Source organism: Cyprinus carpio, chromosome B18 (genome assembly GCF_018340385.1).
Source record: "Cyprinus carpio isolate SPL01 chromosome B18, ASM1834038v1, whole genome shotgun sequence".
In the NCBI taxonomy this organism is placed as follows: domain Eukaryota; kingdom Metazoa; phylum Chordata; class Actinopteri; order Cypriniformes; family Cyprinidae; genus Cyprinus; species Cyprinus carpio.
In genome coordinates this window covers 8,437,219-8,456,180 of record NC_056614.1, presented here as the reverse complement: position 1 = coordinate 8,456,180, position 18,962 = coordinate 8,437,219, and the positions used below count along the sequence as shown (strand labels likewise).

The following is an 18,962-nucleotide window of genomic DNA, read 5'->3' as shown; positions in this document are numbered from 1 at the left end:
CAGCACTGTGATGTTTCGCTGTTGAATATCTTGCTGCCAATGTCTATATCCTGCAGGATATGTACAGTATGCCAAGGGAGGATACTGTAGGAGTAGGAAGGAATGCAAAGAGACTGATATTAGTGTAGATGACAACCATTTTGGCCAGGTGTGCCAAACTCCTAGAGGGCCACAGTTAGGGTTGAGAATCGAAAATCAATTCCAATTTCAGAATCGGATACTAAAGATCAGGAATTGGATACCTGTTGTAAAATTAAAAATTAATATTAACCCCTTAACTGTCACTCACATTTTTGAACATAGACTTGAAAGTGCACAATCCAAACTTAAATTTTTATAATTCATGAATGAAAACATTTTGCAACATGATATAGATAATACAGTTTTCATGGTAATGCAATGTCTGATTTTAAAATGGGTTTCAAAGGATGAATTTTGAGATTAAGTTTTCAGCTGATATATAATTTCTGATGATTTCTAAAGTATGATAAAGAAAAAGGCAACAAAGATGACTTTTTTCGACAAAGGTCAGAACTCCTTTTATGATGTAGATTTTTTTTAGGTGCACTTGTCATAAATTAATCTCTTACTTTTCCTACATAATTTTTTACAAAAAACAAAAACAAAAAAAAAAGTTCCAATGATATATAGTTTGTCAGGATTAGATTAGGATTTAATTGTAATATAGTGAAGTAAACGTAGGCTGGTGACAGTTAACAGGTTAAATTAAATTAATGAAACAAGTAAACTTCGTGTTATTGAGTTATTCTTTTCATAAATTCCATGAGATTTTGTTTAATTTTTTAGTAATATTTATTTCTTTAGAATTGAGAGAGAACCACAACATCTATTAAGAAAAAAAGTATCAGTTTATCCAGAATCACGCAGCTCTATTTTGCACACAAACAGCTCTTTAAAAAGTCCAGTTTTTATATAGCCTGCTGATTTTTGTTCATGGTATTCAGCAGCAACTAAATGTTTTGCAAAAAGATAAATAAATATGTTTGATATCTAAATGTTTGACATGTTTTTAAACCACATTGGAATCGAAACTGGGAATCCATAAGAATCAGAATCGGAATTGGTATTGATAAAATTCAAACGATACCCAACCCTAGCTACAGTCCTGCTGAGTTCAGCTTCAACCCTAGTTAAAAACACCTGATCCAGTGAATCATTTCATTTAGGATTGCTTGAAAACAGATAGATGTGTTGGTGCACAGTTGGAATTAAACACGTGTAGGGGTGTGGCCCTTCTGAAGCACCACCCCAGTCTAGCATGGTACTCTATATATATATATATATAAGTGTTTTGTGTAGCCTAGAGTGAGCCGTGGTCTTGAGTGAGCTGCGGCCGGCTTGAGTGAGCAGAGGCGGGCGGATTCTGCGAAGGAGCGTACCTTGTGGGTGTGGCAACCACATGTGACGACCCCGGGCTGGCCTCTGCTTCGTCCATGGTGAAAGCCCATTCTGCGATTATCGTCCTCTTTTGGAATGCCAAACAAAGTAGTTTCTCTTTCACAGTGAAACACACAGTGTTTATACGACATGGCGGCGAGCAACAACAATACTACAACGAGAATAAAAGGTACGCCTTCTTTCTTTGCGTGATCATCTGGGCGGTGTTATGCAAATCTTCCCACATACTGACGTAGATATGTGGGAGTGTGTTAGAATGAGCCGTTTCGGGGGGTGTGGACGAGTCTCAACTTTTTATAAAGAATATCGCTTTGGATTTGAGACTTTAGTCTTTCCAACTTTACAGATCTTTATTCACCAAGAGCTTGTAACACTTCAAAGAGAAAGGAAAATTTGAAATTGCATCATATGATCCCTTTAAGCCAGTTAGTCAAGTACTAACACTATAAAGACTATGAGCCGGAATTTAATATGTAAGCTAATATGTTTGTGGCATTAAAGACCTGTTTCCAGTCTGATGTGATGCAGTTTTTAAAAGTAGTGATCTGACACGTGTTTTATAAGTATTTTCATGAACTGAAGAAAAACATATGAAAAAAAAAAAAAAAAAAATCACACTTAAAGCTAAAGTAGTTATCATGTGGGAATATTCATAGTTTTCCACTGATGTAATAGTCAAATTGATTTATATCACTGGAAATACAGCTGAAATGCAGAGAGGTGGTCAACAAGTGTTAAGTGCAAAACACCATATGGAAAATTTACATGGATTTCTCCCACAATTTTGTGTGATTCTGTATTCTTATATCACAATAATTAATAAATTTACTCTGAAATGTTATAAAATATGGAAAATACTTTATGACCTGTCTTTCAGCATTATGCACCTGTTTGGCATCACTTATTTCATTTATATCTATAGTAAAGATAACACTTTTAAAGATTGGGCAAGATTCACTACAACAAGCAAATACACATGAACAAAGTCATCCTCTAGCTGGCAGCAAAACTTACAGACTTTACATTAAATGAACATACAGTAATATATACATTGTTAGTTAAAGTTTAAATTTGAGATTAAATGTCTGTAGACTTGATCACAATTCCTATTCATTGAATAATAAAACTATATTTCACAGACACATCTCTGAAAATACTGACAATATATATTTTAACAAAATATGTGATATATATATAAAATAAATAAATATAGGTAATAAATGACAAATATTTTAAAATAAATAAATAAAAATGCAGCTGCATAGGCTATATCTAAGAATTAGTCCAAATAAGCATTTGCTAAATGTGGGTGAATGGTGCCAGAGGCCTTTTGATGTCCAAAGTACATTAGTGACACACCTATACTGAAAAAAACAGCAACCCTTGACCCTTCAAATGTCCTGACTATTATCTTTATTTTCCTTCCTTAGTGAAGCTTGCTGTATTCTATGTATTGTATGCTGTGATCTCAGATGAACAATCAAGAACAATCTCTTCACTTAACCACACACTCCACAGAAACTGGCGGATTATAATAACGTATATGTAAACAAGCAAAATTGTATGTAACATTTTGGTGGCATATTAAAAGTAAAAATGTCAATATGTATTGTAATATTTTTGATTTGATGATATTTTTATTTTTTTTTAATACAACTAAGCTACATCATAATTATTCAACCTCTATTTAACATTGCTGTTTTAAGTGACTTGTTTTGGGGTACAAAATTGCATTGAAACACAATTAAGGGAAACTTTTGAAAAACCAATAACAGAGCTTAATAAGCTTGAGTTGCTGTTTAGCCCATACATGTGCCATAAAGTTGAGCAGTAAATTTAGGTAAGTCAAAAGAGCTCACACAAAAACACTAGAAAATAAATTCTTTCATGGACTTAAATGCAGGAGAAGATGGGGGAAGATGTCTTCTGAACTACAATGTGGATTTACTCCTAAATTTAGATATGGAGGTGAGGAATAATACAAAAAAAATAAAATGTCAAATTCAGCCCTCAGTATACTTGATCTAATCCATCACTATTTCAATTACAATTAAAGGGATACTCCATCCCAAAATGAAAATTTGGTCATTATTCACTTACCCCCGTGTCGTTCCAAACCCGTAAAAGCTTTCTTTGTCTTCGGAACACAATATAAGATATTTTGGATGAAAACAGGGAGGCTTGAGACTGTCCCATAGACTGCCAAATAAATAACAGTGCCAAGGTCCAGGAAAGTATGAAAAGTATTGTCAGAATAGTCCATCTGCCATCAGTGATTCAACCGTAACGTTATGAAGCGACGAGAATACTTTTGTACATGAAGAAAACAAAAATAATGACTTTATTCAACAATTCCTCTCCTCTGTGTCTGTCCAAATCAGCTTAGTACCATTTTGGCAAATCTGAGCAGTACGCAGATGCCGTAAAAAACGTATCCTTGTGGCGTGGCTGACACAGAAGAGTGTACGCCGCTTATGTACTGCTCAGAATTGCCTAAATGTGCTACGCTGATTTGGAGAGACACAGAGGAGAGGAATTGTTGAATAAAGTTGTTATTTTTGTTTTCTTTGTGTACAAAAAGTATTAAGTATTCTCGTCGCTTCATAACATTACGGTTGAATCACTGATGGCAGATGGACTATTCTGACAATGCTTTTCATACTTTTACGGGTTTGGAACGACATGGGGGTAAGTGATTAATGACAAAATTTTTATTTTGCGGTGGAGTAACCCTTTAAGTACAAAACTTTGGGAAACTGAATTCTAGATGATGCACAGTTTTGACATTTGAAGGCTCTATAGGGCCGATTACATATAAAAAAAATAAAAATAGCATTTACTGTATCTATAATGTACACTGCACAAAAAAATAAGGGAACACTTAAATCACACATTGGATCACAATGAACCACAACCTCAGATCACAAAAGGTTGGGACGTTTTGTAAAATGCAAATCAAGAAATCTTTGATTTGTTAATTCTTTTCGACTTATACTTGACTGAAGTATTGTACAAAGAAAAGTTTTCCAAAGTTTTAACTGAACAACTTAAATGTAATTTGTAAATACCTGTATGATTTTGATGGAGGCAACACACTCCACAAAAAAGTTTTGGACAGAGGCAAAATAAAAGCGAAAAGGTTATAGAATACTCAAATTAAACTCTTTTGAAACAGTCCACAGGTGATTTGGTAATAGGTGAGAGGATCTTGTTTGGGTATAAAAGGAGCATCTCAGTCTGTGCCAAATTTCATGAGAAAAGTGTCAACTGAATCAAAAATCACATTTCTTAATGCAAAATTGCAAAGAATTTTGATATTTCACCAACTACCATGCATAATATTTTGAAAAGATTCATGGAATCCAGAGAAACCTCAGCCTGATAGGGCAAGGCGGGAAAGCTCAGGTGAATGTGCATGACCTTTGAGCCCTCAGATGGCATTGCATAAGAAACCATCATGCTGACTTGCCATTGTACCATTGACATGAAGCCATATATTGGGATTGTACAGAGATATACTGCCCTCAAAGATTCTGATTTAAACATTAAAGGACAGGTGATGTGACAGTATTAGACATGCCTCTGTCCCAGCTTTGTTTGGAGTGTGTTGCAGCCATCAAAATTTGTTTATATTCACAGAATTTTTTTGGTCAGAGAAAACATCTTTTATGGAATTTTTTTCTTTGTATTTTTGTCAGTTAAATAAAGATGAAATTGAATTAACAAATCAAAGATTCTGTATTTTATTGCATTTTACAAAATGTCCCAATTTTTTTATGATTTGGTGTTGTTAATATTCAAGTTGAAAATCTTTACTTATATAAATTGTGTAAATCGTAGAGAAGAAAATTATGTGATAATGGTCAGTGAAAAAAGAAATCATCATCCCCTTTAATGCTTGATTCAAAATCACAATGAAAATTAAAAATGAAAAAAAAAAATGGAAATATGATTTAACTGACTTGGTGTTATATCATTATGATTAAGTATTCCCTTAATTTATTTGAGCAAAGTATATATAGAGATCAGTGTAAAGCAAGTTTGTAGTGAATGGTGTTAATCATTCAACTTTCACATTTGTGACCCTGGGCCACAAAATCAGTCATAAGGGTAAATTTGTTGAAATTGAGAATTATACATATTAATCTCAATTATACTTTATATGAAGATTTACACTGAATAAATAAGCTTTCCATTGATGTATGGTTTGTTAGCATAGGACAGTATTTTGTGGTACTTATGTTGTGATACAATGAAATAAATATGTTTTCTCATTTTGAATTCAGATATAGATATGTGGGTTTATTGTTCACAGTAGAGGGAATAAACACTTAAATAAGTGTGGTCTGTTTAACTCTGGAGCGGAGTTTCTCCATTTTTACTTTGTTAGTCTCTCCTCACTCTCCTAGACCAGCAAAGAATGTAACACTACACTCATGTCATGTCATGCTGTTTGGAAACTTGTTTGTGTGAAAGAAAACGAAAGCATGTGACAGAGAGCTCTATCAGTGTCAGTAACAGCATAAACATCTTTTCAAACATTCTTTAAGTTGTTTTTTAACTTGTTGATGTCATGTTTCTATTTCTTTATGTACATGTGTGTATATGTACATATACATTATAAATAAAGTATTAAGAAGACAAAATAAATAATTATTTATTACATTTCCTGAAATCTACATGTTTAGCTCTATTGCTAAGTTTTATTTTGAGACCATGTTCTGACAGGAATGCAGTTTGGTCAGCTATGTGGAATCAGTGATCTGAGCACATCTGACAAAATTTAAAAGACTGTCAAACCTTTAAAGGTTGCTTGCCTGGCTTGACAAAGCCTTGCCTGAACGATAAGGCAGGCAGGCAATAAAAAGGCACACATTTTCCATCTAAATTACACAAAAAGGAAATGAAAGATGGCCATCAGTACATGAATCATGTGTATTAAGTCTCCTGCTATTTGCATTTGTTTTAACAATAGAAAAAACCAACAATAAATAGGTAAACAATAGTAGTACCTGTGATTGTTGATCAAAATGGGACATAGGACATTATCCATTATCCGTTGTAACCCTGTAACCCCAAAACTCCAAATGCTATATATAATTTAAAATGCAGGTTAAAAACCTGTGAAAAATCAATACAGAAAATTCCTTCATAATAAGATAGTAGATTGTGCACTATTTTTACAGACTTTTCTTAGAGTGTGGCATACTAACTAATTCACTGCTTAAAACTATAATTGTTCAAAATGTGTACTTTTACTTTGCTAGATAATAAAAAATTAAACTTAAATTGTAATCGTTCAAAAATGGGTAAGTGTTCAAAGATTTATTTAAAAATAGTTATTTATATTTTAATATTATTCTGGGCATTTATATTATTTTACGAACAAATCTAAGTTAACATACAGTATATAAAATATATATATTTTTCCCTGAGGTTTAATGTAGGCAAAATTTTACATTGTGATTACGTAATGACGTCATCTCGCAATGACATCGTCAATTAGCAACAAAACGACCTTTAGCAACTTTCCCTGAAAATTAGTTGGCAACACTGCGTTAAAGGGCATTGGTTATGCCCCTTTTTATGATTTCATTCACCTTTTTAAGATGTCATACAAGTCTCGGGTGTCCCCAGATTGTGTCTTTGAAGTTTCAGCTCAAAATACCCCACAGATCATTTATTATAAAATGTGATTTTAAAAAAGAAGCAACATCACTGAGAGTGAGAAGACTGGGGTCAGACACAGATGAAGGAGAGACTCCGGCAGAAGAAGCACTTATGAGAATGAACCAGGACCATCTCACAATGCTTATTTGATGCATTTATGTACTTGTAGAGTTTTCACAGACCATTTGCAATGACAGATGAGCAACACACATATACACAAATGTTTTGAAAACATTCGCTGTGTGCTTTAATGAAATTACACACACAAATACGGTTAACACTTTGGCTAAGTACTATAACGACATGATTTTGAGGTCCATTACCTACAAAAATAAAAGTAATCCACAGCCTCAGTGGCTCAGATGTTGGGAGAAAATGTTCAGTCTTACATTCAAACACAGAACACAGGGATTGCTTAAGAGACATTGTTGATGTTATAGCTGCTCAATCTCCGAGAAATGCAGGACTGTCAGTCAGCAGCTGTGGGCGGGGCCTAAACAATGTGATGTCACACTGCTCAGAGAATCAAAACGGCATGTCTAATGAGACTGAATTGGTTTAAAGGGGATGTAACTGAAGTTGTCCACACACTGGAAAAATATAATCAGACCAAAAAAATCAAAAATATATTTTATTTTCCATGTGCAAAAGTGACAAAAGCACAAAGTGTCTTAAAAACAGACCAAGGAGCAGATGTTTCAGCCCATGCTTTCTTCACTGCTCATGAGGCAAAAAGCAATAACACACTTTTATATGCACAGTTGCAAATTGTTAACAGCTGATCTTTATCAATGAGGGATAATTGTCAAGCCAACAATTTCCCTTTACAAAAACATAAGCGATCCATCTCTTCATTTAATCAAGTTGGGGTTAATGATTTCAACTCAAAAAGCCTCTCTTCATAATTATCACAGTTGTCTCCTATGGAAGAGAACCCTCTCAATGCCCAGGAATTTGAAATCAGAAAAAGCATGTGGAGGAGCGTAACCTTGTCTCCTGATAACACTCATATGTTCTGCAATTCTAATGTGCAATGCATGTTTCGTTTTACCAGCATACAGTAAATTGCAGGAACACATAAATATGTATATCACATGTGTTGCTTTATATGTGATCAATTGTTTAATTGTGTACATTTTGCCAGTTAGTGGATTTGTAAATGATTTACATTTTAAATAATAAGAACAAGCAACATAATCTTTACACGGAAAATTTCCATGGGCATCAGAGAGGGTCCCAAGAAAAGGGGATGTATAGTATCTGCATGCATCAATTTATCCTATAGATTTGGAGGCCTGGAGTGAACAAAGAGAGGTGGATCAGTGAACAAACCTGACAGATCACAATCACTCTGTATGATATGTCAGTGGTTATTGATTAACTTTTTGATTTCTGGACTCAAGGGACTAAAAGTAGATTTAAAAAAAAAAAAAAAAAACATCTTATTTTGGGGGGTCAAGTTGGTATCATCTAGCAATGTACTAATTTTGTGTAGTGCAGTATCTAGCCACTTGTTAGGATATCCCCGATATCTAAAGTCACTATATAAAGTCTGAGCTTTAGCTTTAATATCATCCTTATTAAAACGGATACGAAAAAGTCTCATAAACACTACGGCAAGCTACGTGGTTATTAATGACTGAGATATTTGTATCTAAAAAGTTAATATCTGTTGTCCTCACATAATAGTTGAACTTAATGGATGATCAAGGACATATATAAGGTAAAGACTTCAAAATCACTAACACAACCTTTATAAATAGAACAATCATCAATATATCTTTTGAACCATACTGAATTGCTGATAAAAGGATTGTTATTGAAAATATATTGATCTTCAAGATAACCAAGATAAAGGTTTGCATAGTCATGGGCCATAGTAATGGGGATGCAAAAATAAAAAAGTGGGTGGATTTTTATCATTGTAGGGTGGTTGTGTTCACACAACACATATTTATGTCCAAACACCATGTAAAAGTGGATTTTGCATAATAGGTGCCCTTTAATAATGTGTGTGTGTTTGTATTAATTTAGACATCAGCCGTGTATCTGTTTCCCACCATTAATGAATAAGATGACTGGCCTAATGTGAGATGTCCAGCTGATGTGGTTGTAATGTGTTCAAGTATTTTCTTGAATGCTGATATACCATTAAAGTTTGTAGCCCTAAAAGGTGCATATTAGTACCTTGGGGTAGTAATCCTTCCTATTTTTTTTTTTTTTTTTTTACTTGAACTCAGCGACAAGCTGCTGTACCCCTAAAGGTGCAATTTTTGCACTTTTTTTTTGAGAGTGTACATACAGACAGATAACACTGACAGAAGTATGGACGAATGGATGGATACTAAAATGGCCTAATGATCTGAACTTTATACTGAAAACTGCAAAATTCTTTCTGATGGTTCTGAGCCCTCCTGGTGAGGTGCAAACTCAAAACAAACTTGAGGCTGTGTGTGTGTTAGATTGCATGCGTGCCCGTTTTCCAGTAATTGTCCCCTTCACCTCTGCCAGTTAAGCTGACTGTGTATCCTAGTTAAAGGAATTTTGATGACATTGTGGAGATGGGTTTGTGCGTCACAGGCATTTTTAACCAATTAACAAACAGCTTTCTGTCTCATTGACAATGGACAAATCTAGCATGGGTAGGGTATTTAAAGAAGCTGCAAGGCGATGACTTCAAGGAGATTCAGATCACTCTGCAAGGTAAGTCTTACAATCAGTTCAATGTGAAAAATTAAGTCAGTGCAGGATAATGTTTGTCTCTTTTTGCATGGGATTCTCTTAATTCTCATTTATTCCTTATATTTCAGATGAAATTCCAGGTTTTTCATCTTTCTTCCACTCTTCAAACCACAGTCTTTTTCTTGCTGGTGCTGCTGGTCCAGCCTCCCATAGGTTTAATGTTGCCTCACCATCCCATGGTTTACCTGCCTACGCTGGATAACCCTGAGTGGGAAGCTGCACTGCTCCAGCTTCAGGCTTCACTGGGAGCTCCAAGCGGCAGAGCAGCGGCCATGCTCCAGCCCTGGGTTCTGACTGAGGAGCCGGACCCCGAGGAGCTCCTGGAGAGAGCGAAGGCAGAGCTGGGATGGGGACAGAGGAGCACGGTAAAGGGCCAGAAGAGAGAGGAGCTGGGACGGAGACCAGTGGGGACATTCCCAGACAACCATATAGTGGCTGTGCCGTATCCACAAGGGGGAGAGGGGGAGGAGGAGGAGGGTGGAGAGAACAGGAACGAGGCGCTCACTTCCATCGCAGGAGGTTTGCAAGCCTTCAACAGACAGAAAGGAGGATTTGGCTTTCGATTTGGCAGAAAATGAAGGGGAAGGTGTGTGTGTGTGTGTGTGTGTGTGTGTGTGTGTGTGTGTGTGTGTGTGTGGATTATGTACGTAGCTATACTTTGGAGACAAATTAAAGAGACTAAAAGTGAACTAAATCTAAATCTTTGAAAATGTCCTTTGAAACTTATGGGGTGGGGATAACAGAAATAATGTTTATTTCAAAATGCAGATTAGATGACATCTATTAAAAACTGTTAACAAATATTCTGTAGTAATCACTTATTTTTCCACAAAACATTTTTCTCACTTAAAGTGATATGTGTATACTTTCCCTGACTCAGCTCAACTTGATGTTTGTTGCCAGTGTTGCTGCATTACACCTTAAATTGGCAACTATCATTAAAAATGAACTTCTGGTTGCTTTGCAATAAACAAAATCGCTAACTTAAGGTTTTATATATATATATATATATATATATATATATATATATATATATATATATATATATATATATATATATATATATATATAAAAAGTAATGTCCTGAAAAAGAAAAAAATGAAATATTTGGTAAGAACAAACCTGCAGTTGAGGGAACAAAATAGAATTTTCATGGATTTGAAAAATATCAATATACAACATGGCTGTTTCTTACCTTTTTATTTATTTATTTATTTTTCCTTTTTTTGTGGTCATGAAATATGAAAGGGCATGTCATGGACAAAAATAAATCATTTACGCCAAAATTAATGTCGGGTGTTAACTAGATTGCTACAGATCTTGCTCTACCTGACAACTAGTTTGAAAGAGGATTGTGTGTGGTAAATGCATGGCCACTGGATTGCATATACAGTAGACAATACAAAGATTGGCTTGAATAGATGATATTAATAAATTGGATGAAACAATACACAGTCTTAAGCTAAAAGTAGAAATTAGCTGTGAATAGTCTAATTGTTTTTCACCGGGACTCAATTTAAAAAATAAATAAAAAGACATGAATGAAGGCAAAAACAATTGATTTAAAAAAAAATAATAAAAATTATCACTGATACATTTTTAGGTTTCAGGATTTTTTTTTATATCAAATTTCGTATAAAGATTATTCTTAACTGTTATATAACAGAATGATTTGATATACCATTTTGCACAAGGTGTGTAAAATGGCTATAAACAGGTTTTCCCATTATATACAATGTATCTATTTTGGGGCAACATGTAATGAAAAAATAAGTGTAATAATGGGAGTAATAAGATTTTGTAACGATTTAATAATTGAATTAAGTAACCAGATTTTCATAATAATATATAACATTTCATAGAAATATTGAAATATATTTTCTTTCCCTCTTCATTTGTTGTGTCTCCCGAAATGCGTAATAAACATGCTTTTAGTCCCGGTGTCCTCAACTGTCCTCAACATATGAAATCAATGTCCTGTTTCGTAACAGAAAGTCATATTTTGATTTGAAACTCCATAACTTTTTCCTGAGATGTTGATTTATGACAAACAGTTTAAAAAATTAGTCAGATTTAAATGGTAATTACAAAATATTATCTTATTTCCATAAGTGTGTTACATTTGATCACTAAATTAATATCATTAATTATATATTAATAATTTTTGAAGACCAAGGAGAGGGAGTGGTGATAGTAAAAACATTCAACAATTTGGTATCTCTGAAAAGCCCTGAATGTGCTCTTTACAGGACATCCAGTTGTTGTTGTTTTTTTAAGAAAACAAGCAGCAAATTAATAGATTGCATATCTAAAATTGACTTTTTTTTTTTTTTTTTTTTGGAGAATAGAATTAGAATAAAGAGTGCTAGAGTTAGAGGGTCAAATAAAGATGGAAGAGATGTGTTTTTAGCCGATTCTTGAAGATGGCTAAGGACTCAGCTGCTCGGATTATTAAATGACTTATTTAATGGTTTATTTTAAATGACATTCACAGAACAAGGTCTTACTTAGTTGAGTTATTTTTTATACCATCATAACAGAAACAGGAGCAGAAACTCCTCACTCCACTGGATGGTGGTTATTAGTGACGCTGCGCGCGCTGTTTTAGCATTGGATCAGATCTCTGGAGGGTGTGGATTGAAGAATTTTTACTTATTAACCTGTTGGACTGGTATCAGTTTAACAGAAACGGTCGGTTGAAGAAGACACGTAGAGGCTCGGAAGCCTTAACAGGCTTTAAAAATGGGAGTTTTCCTCGTTTTGTGCTCGGTGTTTCTGCTCGCTGCTGCGGTACCTGCCTGGAGCGGTGAGTTTGCTGCTTTTATTTTAAAGAATGCTTTTATTATATAGCCTACTTGTGTTATAATAAAACTGAAAGCAAAACCAGTGTTGTCATCATTCAATACAGTTCCTCAATATGCTTACTGTGATATATATCAACATAATGAGTGTTCAAAAGACTTAAACTGAAATTTTCCCGAGTGATTGGCTAGTTCAGGTGTGTTTTGGTGTCCAGGTGTGTCGCTAAAATGGCGCAGGTAAACAGGTCCAGAAATACTTTCGGTTTGTTGAACTTCCTTGAAAAACAAGTGTATGAGTTACATCAGCTCGACGGATCTTTTAACTAGGCCTACTCCACAAAACTTAAAACTATATTGAATAATAAGTTTGAAATAGGCCCAATTTTACCTGCGAGTTTTCGTTATTTAGCCTACTTAAATTAAAATACTGTTTATATTTATAATACTGTGTATTGTGGAATGACGTGTTGCTCTAATAATAATAATAAATGTTAAAAATTACTATTTAATTTAAAACGTCTATCCATTTTCTTGTCTACAGTAATACTTTAAAGTTTATGGACTAATTTTGAGAGATTTTTAATAACAAAATTTGAGTTAGTGTTCTACTAGAATATAACAGAGAAAGGCTATTGTTGTTCCAAATAGCCTATCAGCTAGATTGCAAGTGATATTTTGTATGGCCCAATTAATAAAAAGCGTTCATTAAAGCAAACAATTAAACAATCAAAAACCTAAATCCTATTAAGGCTGGTGCAGCACTTTTCAAGTGGTCAACTACCCAGCTACACTAATTCCATTTTGGCCTTCCTTAAACTAGCTTATAGGCTACCAGCTAATATTCATCTAATAATCATCTCGTGTCTCACAGTGGTGTTCCTACTTGAATGAATTACAGTTGTTGCTACCTACTGTTTAAACTATTTTCATCCAATACTTATAAATATAAAAGACCTTGACTTGGAGAAACAAGACTGATTTTATTTATCCTTGTCCTGAGTAAATTACTTTTTTTTTAATTTATTTTTATTATTATTTGCTATTTATGCATTTTTTTCCCCTCTTTGCATTGCAGAAAAACACTCTCTGTACTACATATATACAGCTTTATCCAAACCTGTCCAATCGCCGGGCATCTATCAGTTCACTGCTATGGGTCTGCTAGATGACAGAGAGATTGACTATTACAATAGCAAGGAACAGAAAAAGATTCCCAGACAGCACTGGATGAAGGAGAAAATGCAGGAGGATTACTGGGAAAAGGGCACCCAGTCCAGAAAGAGCAAAGAACAGTGGTTTAATGTGAACGTCGATATTCTGATGAAACGCATGAGACACAATGAGTCAGGTGAGAAATACTGATACATTTTAACATGCATATACATACAATAATCATATTTAATTTTTTCATTACAATTTTTCATTATTTTATTATCTAACTCACATTTTAATTTGTGTCTATTTCAGATGTTCATGTTCTTCAGTGGAGACATGGTTGTGAAATTGAGAAAGAGGGAAGTGAACTGAAGTTTTCCAAAGGCATTGATGAGTACAGCTACGACGGAGAGAACTTCCTGTCTTTTGATGATAAGGAGTCTCAGTGGATTGCTCCTGTTGATGCAGCTCTTCCAACCAAGAGGAAGTGGGATAATGTGCCCATCCTAAACCAGTACACCAAGGGCTACCTGGAGAAAGAGTGTGTGGACTGGCTTAACAAGTTCAGAGAATATGGTGATGAGGAGGTCCAAAAAGGCTGTGAGTAAATTAACAGTATTTGTATTTGTTGATGATCTGCAGCTGTCATAGAGATATAACTCACTGATAAACTGTACACTGTGTCCTCAGCTCCTCCAGAAGTTGATGTGTTTGCAAAAAGGTGCACCAGTGACAAAACCAAAGTCAAACTCGCATGTTTTGCCACTGGCTTTTACCCCAAAGATGTGATAATGAGTATAAGAAAATATCGCTCACCCCTGCGTGAGGATGAGATTGAATCCACAGGAGTCAGACCAAACCATGATGGGACCTTCCAGCTAAAGAAGACTGTGATTATCCAGGAGGATGAAAAAGCAGAATATGATTGTTTTGTGTTTCACAGAACCCTCAAAGAACCGATTATCATTAAATGGGGTAATTTTATATATACTGTGTATATATATATATATATATATATATATATATATATATATATATATATATATATATATATATATATATATACAGAAATATCACATGATATACAAATTAAAAGGTTGTGAACTTAATTTTTTTTACCCTTTTTTTCCTTCTTGTTTTATCCTTGATCAATTCTGATTGATTTTAAATATTTCTTTTTTATTTGTATAGATGGAAAATGCCAGGACTGCACTCAAGAGAGTATGATGAGCATGGTGATCGGAGTAGTGATCGGAGTCGTGCTTATGCTGGCAGTCGGTGGATTGGTTTACTTCTTATGGAGGAGGAGACACAATGCTGGTGAGTATGGACTGAATAATGATAAACTATACATTCTTATTATCAGGTTTGTGTTTTCAAAGGAATAATTTTTCCCAAGAAAAAAATGACTTTGGTGTAGTAATTATATAATGCTTTTGAGTTCCACTGAACAAACATATAGCATACAGATTTAGAACTAGTTGTGGCTATGTTAAAATACACTTTAACATTTAATTGTTTCTTCAACAGGGCAAGGGAGTGCTAATAACAGATCTCTGGACAGAGAAATCAAATGTGGTAACTATGTTTTCGATATTCCATTTAAAAGGTGATGTTAATTGTATACAAATTGTTCATTAAATATATGTAAACATTGTTAAAAGAATGTGGAATCAAAGTGTAATACAAGTAAAATGTCCAGGCATTGGAGAGACATGTCCAGTAGAGAGGAAGCATTTTACTATCTCTGATGTGACTTGTATTGCTGCTTAACTTGAATATCTGTATTTTACAGCACATCTAAATGTTTTGCCTAAAACAGCAATAGAAGGAAGTCAGCCTGGTTCTGACTCTGACTCTGGTGAATATGCCACCTCATGCTTTTCTTTAAATAATGCACCAAAATCAGGTTACATCTTTAAATGCATCATTTGTCTTTCTGTAATTCAAACTGGTATCTTATGAATCTTATTGTGCACACACACACACACACATGGCAAAGCATCATGCGCTGTATATGCCAGCTTTTCACCACTGTATCACTTAAATGCTGCTTATTTTCCTTTTCCATTTTTTATTGATTGATTGATTGGTGCAACCCTATTTAATATGGCATCTCATGCACAGCACTGGAGAAAAACTTTGACAATTTACTGTTTCTAAACAGGTAAAGGGAGTTCTGATCCAAGTCCAGACAGCAGTACCACTAACTCTCAGGAGGCAGTGAACCTCGTGGTAACTATATTTTACATGTAACATCAGTGCAGCCAGAGGGATCACATTGACACTTCTCTGTTTTTCCATAGGTTAGGGTAGCACAGGAAAAATATCATATGGCAACAAAATGGTTAAGCCCTAAAAGATTCTCCCTATTATGGATCCTGGGGTTTGAACTAGTAGGGACAGGGAACCAGCAGAAGAAGGTGCAGAGTAGATGAGTCACATGTAAATATTTGAAGTCTGAACATCAGCCGGAGACTGCAGCATTCTGGATGAACTGCAAATGTTTGATGACATACACCTGCATAGATACGACCCAAAGCAAGTTAGAGTAATCAGACAAAAGCAGTCTTTAGGACCAGGACCAGGATGTGGATAGCTATTTTTTAAGCATCCCCACACATTGAAGTGAACTCTACATTTGGGAATACTGGACATCCACTGATTTCAAATAGGATGTTGTAGAGTAGGGTAGCTAGCTCTGAGTAAAAGTGTCTTAGATACTCACGTGGAAATACCAAACATCAGTTGCCTAATATTTAGCCATTCCTGACAGTAAATTTAATAACAAATATTTATGTCTGTGTTTCAGACCGAGACCTCCAGTGGTCAAAGCCAGCCTGCAGAAGCACAATCACTACTACAACAGTCTTCAGAGTGAGAGCATCACTGAACATTTGTAATGGTGGATCTGTGGCATTTTTCATGGTCAATTCTGACAGTCCTGACAATCATTTAATTTTTGGAGGTTGCTTGTAGTTAAATACAAGAATAAATTCTCTATAGTTTTTCATATAATCTGGAATTTTTAAACACCTTGCTTGAGAGAAGTATGACCATGTTAGATATTTTCGACACTATCATTAAAAATATTTGATAGTTCCAATACCAGTGAAATTATCTCATTTAACTAATAATTATCTGGAATACTCTATAAAAAAAGAGATATATTATTTTATACTCTTGAATGTCTTACTGTTAAAAAAAGTTAAAATTGTGATTGTTTTACCTCATTTGATTGATTTTGTTTTAATACGCTTCATACAGGCAATGATTACTACAATCATTCTTCATGATACCAAATGGTTCAGTGGTATCAATGAATGCCTGCTGGCTATGTGGGATCTATTTATTCTTAATAGGCCTATATATAATATAAACATGTTTTCACCTGTTGTAAGAAAAATCATTAGATTACATCTGTTTCCACTGTCAGAATGGACTGTCTAAATCTGATTTCTAACATTTTACATAGGATTTCTTGGAAATAATGGTACAGCCTTATGTTTTGATGTTTCTATAAATGTATGCTAATCTAAAACTTGTTGAATACACTCTGTCTTATATGTTAAGATTTTGATAACATCAAATAAAACCAACAGGAATAACTTGGGAGAAATAATTGTGAATATTGTCATTAAAGACTTCTTTAACCATATTGCTGTTGTTTCAGCAAAAGAGTTTCACCGAGTGAGGGTTGCATCCAGCATTGCTGATTTAGACTTGCTCCACCAACTTATGCCCATATACAGATATTATCATTTTTAGTTTTAGTTGGAACCTCATCTGCCATTTTCTGCACCAGTTTCCAGCTATCCATCCATTTAGGCTATTCTCGAAACCGCTTGTCCTATATTGTCCTAGGCTGAAGACGGGGAATGTTTTTCCACCAGACGTTGAAATGTACCAGTATAAATGGTATGAATTTTGCTGCATTTATCAGAAAACTGGGTTGTATCAACAGACTTTAAATCTGATTATGAATTTATGATAACATCGTACATGATGAAAGTGTATCTATTTTTATACTAATTTAACTACAGCATAAATATAGTATCGGTTTTATACAGATGGCATCAAATACAGAATTTTACATTACAGTATGCCATGTGATTCTGTAAACAGGCATTATTACCATGAGACTGCCACATTACCATTTTACATAACCGTTTTACTACTTGTATATAAATAAATAAACTAAAAAAGACTTGCATGTAGCATCTGTAATTAATTTCTCTAATTACATGTATAATTACATTGCTGATTCATCCCTTACACCTTAAACCTACCCATACCACCAAACCTGTCCCTAACCTTATACATACCACCTCAATAGCAGCAGAAGTGTTTTGCAATACAATATGAACACAAGTACATTTTACTTATTTCTTGATGTAAATACATAGTAGTTATGGCCACCTAACATAAAGTGGGACCCTTCTGTTTTATTAGGTAGATTTGTATTGTAATCACAATCATTTTTCATGGTATCAAATCAATAGGTAGTATTTTTGTTATTTATGTGGGATCTACAGTATTTCGGCTATTCTAGTTTCTAGAAATTATGATTAGTTTCAGTTTTAGTTTTAACATTATAAGACAAAAATTGACAAATATGACAGCTGTTACCATTGTGATAACTGACTGCTTAAAAAACTACCTGTTAATTAACATTTTTAACATTTAGTAGAACATAAAATAAAACAACTGCATCTTCAGTGGTTGCTGGAGTGTTGCTATAGATGGTCTAAATGGTTAATAATGCATTTTTAAACTCAAACCCGTTTAAACAAAGCTCAAACAAACTTACTGTCAGCTGGAATATAATTTTAATGTAAATGTAGCTATTTTTTTTCTAAGGATATTTTGCCCATGTTACGTCACATCACTAAAACGTTGCTTCAAGCAAGAAGTGAACTTGGTGGAAGAACTTATTGTAAAAATAGGGTATTAATAAATGTTAATCATCGAACACATCAAGCTGTTTATCATGTTTTCGTGTAATAATCCGGTCTAGACTGTGCACCTCCACGGCTTGTGTTGATTTAGTAATCTTGCTTCAGTGCATCTGCCCAGATACGAATGAAATCATCTTATTTTCTTATTGGTCAGCCTTCGTTCATCCACCATTTTCGAGAAGGGTATTCCTGCACAACTGGAGGCTGCAGTTTCAGG

At 34.4% G+C, this 18,962-nt stretch overlaps 1 protein-coding gene across 2 annotated transcripts; it reads left to right on the top strand.

The window, feature by feature from the left end:
* Window positions 1–12,481: 12,481 nt before the first annotated feature.
* On the top strand, window positions 12,482–17,409 carry LOC109052931 (H-2 class I histocompatibility antigen, Q10 alpha chain-like). 2 transcript variants are annotated; one of them, XM_042743734.1, is made up of 9 exons: window positions 12,482–12,637; window positions 13,708–13,980; window positions 14,100–14,387; window positions 14,478–14,762; window positions 14,979–15,107; window positions 15,318–15,365; window positions 15,583–15,648; window positions 15,955–16,022; window positions 16,600–17,409. In XM_042743734.1, the coding sequence occupies exons 1-9, from the start codon at window positions 12,574–12,576 to the stop codon at window positions 16,666–16,668; spliced, it is 1,290 nt and encodes a 429-aa protein (XP_042599668.1). In that variant the 5' UTR covers window positions 12,482–12,573; the 3' UTR covers window positions 16,669–17,409. The 2 variants fall into 2 exon arrangements, with proteins under 2 accessions (XP_042599668.1, XP_042599669.1); XM_042743735.1 differs by lacking the exon at window positions 15,318–15,365.
* Window positions 17,410–18,962: the final 1,553 nt, after the last annotated feature.